The sequence below is a fragment of the Clytia hemisphaerica genome, unplaced genomic scaffold (genome assembly GCF_902728285.1).
Source record: "Clytia hemisphaerica strain Z4C2 unplaced genomic scaffold, Clytia hemisphaerica genome assembly, whole genome shotgun sequence".
Classification (NCBI taxonomy): Eukaryota; Metazoa; Cnidaria; class Hydrozoa; order Leptothecata; family Clytiidae; genus Clytia; species Clytia hemisphaerica.
Genome location: NW_027103262.1, coordinates 105,844 through 114,164, shown reverse-complemented (window position 1 = coordinate 114,164; position 8,321 = coordinate 105,844). Strand labels below are relative to the sequence as shown.

Genomic DNA, 8,321 nt, shown 5'->3' with positions numbered 1-8,321 from the left:
TATTTTGCGGTCAACCAATACTTATAGTCGTTACATCTGTTAATTACTGCACAAAAGCAATCAGTCCTTATTCATAAATGTTTCATTAGCATTTCTCATAAATTCATGGAAAAAGACCAAAATAAGGAAAACATATTTGAATTTTCTCAATAAAAAGCTCAGATTTGTAACAGTCAATAGAAGGAAACTTCACTGGATAATAGGTGAGTGAATATTTGATAGTTTTTGATAATTTAAGGCATATACTTCGCACGGGCAGTCAAAGCATCAACACCTCAAACTAGGGGTTCGAATCCCCACTCCTTCCAATTATCTGCTCGATGTATATATAGCCGTGGAACCCGTTGAAATGATCACAAGACTGTTTAAAAGTCATAGAGTACTGGGCTTTAACGTAAGATATCGACTATCTAATCTAGAAGTGTGAAGACAAGATCCGATAACGAATGTATTTACTCTCGGGTACCTAATAGCCATTCCCCCCGTTAATTAATTTTTCGAGAATGCTCCACCCAGGACATTGTTATTCCAACCCCCCCTGCTTATTAATTTTTGGGAAAAGGTTTTCGAAGGTTCCCTCTTTTCTCCTAATTCTGCTGTATTAGCCTCTTTTTCAAAAGATTTCCACCCAGCACATTTTTATTCCAACCCCCCACTTATTAAGTTTTGAGATTTTTTCCGACACCCCTCCCCCGTTAATTCCAGCCCCCCTCTCGAGAGTAGTTACCTCTTAGAACTAGCTCACGGATTTCCTACCAAAGGGCTCCCAGAAATATCTGATTCTATAAATAAAAAGAAAGAGTCTTATTCCTTTCCAGGCTATCAGCTTGAGAATTTGTGAACGGACAAAATCACTTCATCAAGTATGGCTTTCGTCGTTAAATTGGCTACCATTTTTCTTTGGTTGTTGCTAAGCAACGTATGGACACAGTACATAAACGAATTTGACGAAGAACTTCGATTTGAATGTCCAAAGAATCAATATATCAGTGAAATCGGCAGTAAGTCAGTTTTATAAAAAACTTTGGTATTACTTTTTTCAAAGGAATCTAGTGTCCGTGTAAACCTAGGCTTTACGTATCACTGAAATAGTTTTTGTTTTAAAAATATTGGAGGGATTCTGGGAGCCAATTGTACAAGCCAATAATGGAGCCAATAATGTGGTAGCGGTTTTGTATCCCGATATTCTTCAAAATCCAATGAATTTATATGTTGGAAGGTTAAACACACACTTAGGAAAACCCACCAAAGGTTATTTTTTCCAGGTGTGTATTGGGCCATTCCATTTTATATCCAAACAGGGGGTAATCAGAGAAGAATTTCCAGGGAGTATAAAAAAGTATTCTTTCATTTTTCCAGGGGCCAAAAGATTGGTTTTAGTCCGTCCATTCTTACTTTTAAGCTTTTAAGATATGAAAATAATTTTTTCAATGGGTTCTTTTGCAAATTTTGATACCAGGGGGTATTCACATATTTCTAAAAATCTTTCTTTGACTTGAAAAGGTTCGTCCAGCCCCTGTATGGAAATTTTATGGAACAGTTCATTAATTCTTCATTATATTTGTATCTTTTTTATTGATAAAATAAATAAAATCAGGATTTATCTGTTTTCAGGCAAACATCAAAATGCTGAAGAAGACAGACAATGGAAATATACTTGTCGTTCTGGTCTAGTAAATGATCAATGTGATTGGTCAGTAGATTATGTTAATAATTATGACCAAATCATGGATTGGAAATGTGCTCAAAATGGACTTGTTGCTGGTGTCCGAAGTATCCATAGCAATGAGAGGGAAGATCGAATCTGGAAATTTAAATGTTGCCAGGTTACCCAGCTGGCACACAACGTTGTTTCAACGTTCATCTAACGTTATATGGACGTTGTGAATGTTAGAAAAACGTTGAAACAATGTTGTGTTCCAGCTGGGTAATAACTCGAACCTCTATTCTTTCTATAACTCGAATGTCTCCTTAACTCGAACAAGTTTTCTCGTCCCTTCAGTTAACAATGCCTTATACAAATCTCCATAACTCGAAATTTCCGCAACTCAGAACTCGAACAAATATTTGGTTCCCATATATTTACGACTGTAGTAGTAAACGTAAAAGTTTGAATTTAGGACACGTCTTTAGATTTAGCCTTTTTCACAGGATTGGTGTTTCTAGTGTACAAATTTTGCACTGCAGTAATTATCTTTAACGTCTTTTTCGTATGGTAGTTTGTACAGAATACACTTTTCTCGAGATGCATAAATTTATTGTTGTCCTCGTTTTCAAACAGATTTCATTGCTATGAAATAATACATTTAAACCAATTTAAATTCCCAAAAGGCAAAAATTAACTCTAAAACAAAAGTACTTGAAATTCAAAATGTCTCATGAGGTGTAAACAACACAATTATCATTGTGAATATTTAATTTTATAGCAATGAAATCTGTTTGAAAACGAGGACAACAATAAATTTATGCATCTCGAGAAAAGTGTATTGAATTTAAAATAGCCTGTAAATGATGCGCAAATCCTATGAAATAGAGGTGCAGGTTAGTAATACACGGGTTGCAAAATTATTTTAATGCAGTCAAAACATGTGATTACTCGAAAGAGTTCACGTGATTTTATTCCCCGGTTTTATTCCCATATTACTTGCTTTACAACTTACAGCTGAAGTAAATCTCATGTAGCAAGCACATAAAAACTTCGAGACTTTAATTTTGCAGCCTGTGTATTCCAATCTCTCTGTAACTCAAATGACCTACAAATGAATCCTGCATCATGATACACATGCGTAATTTGGCGTTCTTTATTCATATTCAAAGAGGAATCAAAATATTTAAAACTTATCATATTCTTTTTCTCTATCTTTAGTCCGGGGGGAGGGGGTACTTAGGCAAGTGAAGGGTACGGGTATGTGCCGCCCTTAAGGGTGCCTTTTTTGGGAAAATTAAATTTCCGTACCACTAAGAGTCGGAAAAATAGGAAAATTTTCCTATTTTTTCTCTTTTTTAGTCCCGCTACGAGTCCGAAGGTCGAAAGTCGGGCGGCACATACCCGTCAGCTCACCACCCTAGTACCTCCCCCGGATCTTTAGTAGATGCAGGATTCTTAAGATTTACTCCCTCCTAGCAAACTAATTCTAGTATCTGTCAGTTAATATATTGGCAGTGGAGTAAAAAGTTAGCTCTTTTCATAGTTCTGAACCCCTCTCCCCTTAAATCAATATGTTATAGACCGACCCATGCCCCCTGAACCAGCTCAGAACTCCCCAACATTGATATTTGGGGGAAGGGGGTCATTAGAAAGAGTTTTCTGCCACTATTTTCCTGACTGATTCTAGTTCGAGAGTCAACTGTTTATTTATTTTTTTATTTACAGACGCCAGATTCAAATGAAGGTTGTCAAAATATAACGATGAATGAATTTGATGAATTTATGGATTTCATTGTACCACGTGGTCATGCCATTATTGGTTTCCACAGTATCCATAGCAACAAAAGAGAGTAAGAAACTCTTTGATTTTATAATTTTCCATTTGGGTAAAGTCTCACGGATCTCATGTTTGGCCTTACCGCAGTAGGTAAAGTGTCCAAGGGAGGCTCACTAGGTGAAATAAGAGATTTCCAATCTTGGAGATATTTTGAAAATATGATGTTTCAATGAATTTCAGATTTGGGAATATTATGAAATATGATGTTTCCTCAACTATGGAAATATAGAAAAGTCATACCTCCATATTTACAAATGTATATGGAAATATCATATTTTCAAGATATTTCCAGGATTGGAAATCTCTTGTTTCGCCCAAGGGGGGCTGTAAGAATAGTTACTAAAGGTTTACATTGATGGCGCATCAAATCAATGTTCAAATCTTGGGGATGAATGCTTTACTGCAGATTATTTTTGAGAATTTTTCGGGTTAAATTACCTTGATGTTAAGAAACTAAAGTAAAAGTAGCCACTGGAATGGCCAAGTGGAATCTTAAGCCAGAATGAGCAATCACCCCATCCTTTTGTTTACATCTAGAGATCGAAAATGGAGAGCTAATGTTTGTAAATTTGCTAAATGCCAAGCTATAAGAATGAGAGTATTATCTACAATCAAACCACGGCAAGAACAAATTAAAATTATCGGTATAGCAACATCTCAAGGTTGTTCCAATAAAGCTTCATTCCAAACAAAGCTGGAGAATACGGATTCGGTTATTGAGACTTCAGCTTTTACCACAGAGAAAGGGACTTCGTTTACTTTTGGTAGGACCTTATCAGTGGAGGTATCAGGTACTATTGGTTTCCTTGGTAGTGGGGTGGATGTATCTGTTGGACTGCAAACGACTTTTGAGAACACATGGCATTGGTCATCATCAAAAACTAAAGAAACATCTCTCAAAACGTCCAGTTCAGCCTCGCAGTCACTTGGATATAAAGGTTTGTTTACTTTCAACACCCCAGCCTCACTGGAAAATTTGGCAAAAATTTCGTCCCCGCTGGGAAAATACCCTGAAATTTCAGCCCCACTTGGAAAGTAGAATCTCTATCCCCACTGGGATATCACTAGGAATTTTTATCCCCACTGAGGAAAAGAAGTTCCACCAGGGCTGTGAGACAGGGGTGTCTTTCAATGCAGTGTAATTGCCACCGCAGCGAGCCTGAGGGCGACCGAGGATGGCAGTCATTGCTTCACGATAGGATATTGGACACGCATCTCGAATTTTTGCGCGCGCATTTTTTTGTTTTTTTTGTTTGCGTTTGTTAGTATCGTATGTTCCCGCTGAAATGATATCCCGTAAATTTGGCTTCCCGGTAAAGTTTCATAGCTTTTCCCTTTTAGCATGCGCAGAGGACGCTTTTCATTGCTTTAACTATTAACGGCGATTGATGAATAACAATTGATGGCGAAGAAGATGATTATATTTATTTTTCTTATAAGCATCTACTTTATAAGAATGAAATCAATAACTCTTTATTGAACGTAATACATCTTTCGGTAATTAGTTCTTACAAAGTAAACAATGGGTGGCGAAGAAGATGATCATATTTATTTTTCTTATAAGCATCTACTTTATTATAAGAATCAAATCAATAAATCTTTATTGAAGGTGATATATCTTTCGGTAATTAGTTCTTACAAAGTAAACAATGGATGGCGAAGAAGATGAGCATATTTATTTTTCTAATAAGCGTCTTCTTTATAAGAATGAAATCAAAAACTCTTTATTGAAGGTAATATATCTTTCGGTAATTAGTTCTTACAAAGTAAACAATGGATGGCAAAGAAAGTGAGCATATTTATCTTTCTTATAAGCATCTACTTTATAAGAATCAAATCAATAACTCTTTATTGAAGGTAATATACCTTTCGACAATTAGTTCTTACAAAGTAAACAATGGATGGCGAAGAAGATAAACATATTTATTTTTCTTAAAAGCATCTTGTTTATAAGAATCAAATCAATAACTCTTTATTGAGGTTATATACCTTTCGGCAATTAGTTCTTACAAAGTTAACAATGGATGGCGAAGAAAATGAGCATATCTATTTTTCTTATAAGTGTCTACTTTATAAGACTCTGTTAAAATAAGGAAATTTTTAGTTGCGATTTTGCAAATCTTGTACTTAAATACGTGACCTTTATGAGAGCGGTGGTAGTTAGTGCAAACTATGACCTAGTGTAGATTTTATTTTAAACTGCAATATACCAACGATGTAAAAATAATAGATAACCAACTTGCCTTGATTCTCAAAAAACATCCGTGTTATGGTTGTAAAAATATTAATGACATTTTGCATCGTAAAAAGTGCAATTAAATAAAAGAACTTGCTTCATTTGCAACCTTCTATTGGACAGAATCGATCACGTGATGTATATTTTTCCAAAATTTGGGTTAGAAAAAGTGTATTTTCCTATAGGCAGCCTCACAGAAGGACAGAAGGAATTTTCTAATTAATCAATATATAGTTGTTATATAAACATTCATCTGTTTATTTTGTATCAGGCAACCTTCATGCACTTTTCATTCGTGAGATATCGCAGTTCAAATCACACATATATTTTTCAGATAACAGCATTTTATGAGCGTTTATTTATCCAGATGAAGATTAAGTGGTATCAGGCTGATCCGTAGTCAATTTGTCTAAAGATTGGTACCTTTATCTTTTGAAAAAAATTCCGAAATTTGCTGTAAATAACAATTCAAATTTTCTATCAATTCAGTGGATGTCAAAAAGTGTGTCAAAATCTAGCAAAAAGCATAACACGCACTGCACACAGAGCTTTTTAATAGAGTGCTCATTTCAATAGGAAAACAATGGTTGTTCTCTTGGGAGAAGTGCCTTCTAGAGGTAGTTGGTTATCTATTATTTTTACATCGTTGCTTGAAGATTGCGCCAACATGAAACACCATGTGCGTTTGTAAGTTTGTTCTTTATGTCTCGAATTTTCTTGAATGCTTTGTGATTCTATTAATTTCACTGTATTATTTACTTTCAGGCTCATCTTGAAGCTTATGTGCCATTTTTTGAAAAAAGAAAACTTAAATATTAGTTTCCCACAGCACTGAAGACGAATGAGAGTTTTTATTAAAAATTTGGAGATTTGATGTTTCACAGAAAAGTGCTAGCAAGGGGCATTTCGGATCCCATATCTTCCGAAGGACTTTTCCGTTTGCCTTGAAATTTGACAAGCTTCTTAACCTAAGGTTCACCGAGCATAACTAGAAAAAAAAGCTCAATTTTTGAAATCGCAAATTTAACCGCTAAAAATCGCGAATTTTTCAGCCAAAAATACATTCAAACATAGCACGTTAGATTTTCTAAAATAAGCAAAAAGAATCTTCGCATAAATTTTATTTGACTATCAAAAGTTACAGGCATTCTTGTTTCCACTGCCAATTATATCTGGATAGACTTTAAAATCACTTCTTTACTTTCAGGACCTGGAGCAGCGTTGATCATAGGATATGTCACATATTACAGATATGAAAATACAGATGTGGACGTTGAGTACGACATAACATGTGACAACGGTCAACATCGAAAACAACGCTCAAAAGCGTCCTTAAAACTTGATCGATACAGCCAAACACATTTTGTTCAAAAACATGGCGCATTTTATTCCAAGCAAAATTGTGACTATGGAAGTAATGATTGTATAAGAAGCTTAAACGGGAAAAAAACACTGGCGCCAAATAAACTTATTTCCGATTTCGAACGCTGTATCGAGAAAGCAAATATGAAGCCGACAAAACCAACGACTGCGACAACGACTACGTCAAGACCGACAAAAATACGACATGATGTTCTTTCTGACGTCACTAGAGATACGGTTAAACTAAAACCACGTTGGAAAGATAACAATAAAGACAACATTTTCACTGGATCTGCAGTCACCGTCAATCATGTAATCTTAAACAATATTAAATTTATAGTTTCAATTTTACTCTCCATTAGTATAATTTTTATGTAGCAAGTTATATTCGAAGAGCAGGCAATATACGTTCTTTTCTAACTATGTGTATACGGTGCTAGTGATTGTAGATACCGTTAATACGCTGGCTAGGCCTTCAAAAATATCTACCCTTGCTATGAGCTTTTTTGAGTGCATCCATTTCGATGCATAGGCAAAGGAGGGCTATTATTCATCGATATTATATGTGTTAAATAATAATTTTATAAGAAAGGGCATTTTAGAATTTATTTCAAAATGCATTTCGAAGTATAATTGAATTACGCGAGCGATATCGAGCAAAAAGCAAAACACGATACTTCTTACGCTAACATTTCACGCAAAATTTTATGATAGAATATAGTTGAAACATTGGCATTACTATATATTTACTATTTTTTCCATTCCCCAGCCATGAAAGATGGCATAGAATATCAATTCCCATCGGGTTTCAGTCCATTAATTTCATCCCCACTGGTAGAAAAAAATCCTAACGGGTCTGTGAAAAGGGGGTGTATAATTACTAGGAGAAAGTCAATGCAAGAAATTCATACATTTGCCAAGCGTACTTTGTAAACTCTGACCCAATCTCCTTAGGGTTTAATGATAGTAGATGTATTATCAGGTTTCTCTTAAGCCCGGGGGGGGGGCACTCATATTTTCCGACCAACGGCATGTGCCATCTTTAAGAGTAGGTATTTCAAGACTCTCGAAATGCACTGTAAGGGTGTACTTTTGATAGAGTGCACTACAAAGGGTCTTCTTTTTAGGTGAATACACTGTAATGGTGTGTTTGGGGACTGCTGAATTGCAAGTCTGACAGCAAGAATCTTTATAGTTTGGCTCGCACCCATTTTGATTTGTTTTGCACTTTGTCTCGA

At 35.4% G+C, this 8,321-nt stretch overlaps 1 protein-coding gene across 1 annotated transcript; it reads left to right on the top strand.

Moving 5' to 3' along the window:
* The first annotated feature begins 850 nt into the window (after nucleotides 1-850).
* Nucleotides 851-7,888, top strand: LOC136799663 (uncharacterized). The gene is made up of 5 exons (XM_067056382.1): nucleotides 851-1,001; nucleotides 1,615-1,826; nucleotides 3,374-3,498; nucleotides 4,023-4,423; nucleotides 6,929-7,888. The coding sequence occupies exons 1-5, from the start codon at nucleotides 866-868 to the stop codon at nucleotides 7,459-7,461; spliced, it is 1,407 nt and encodes a 468-aa protein (XP_066912483.1). The 5' UTR covers nucleotides 851-865; the 3' UTR covers nucleotides 7,462-7,888.
* The last annotated feature ends 433 nt before the right edge of the window (nucleotides 7,889-8,321 follow it).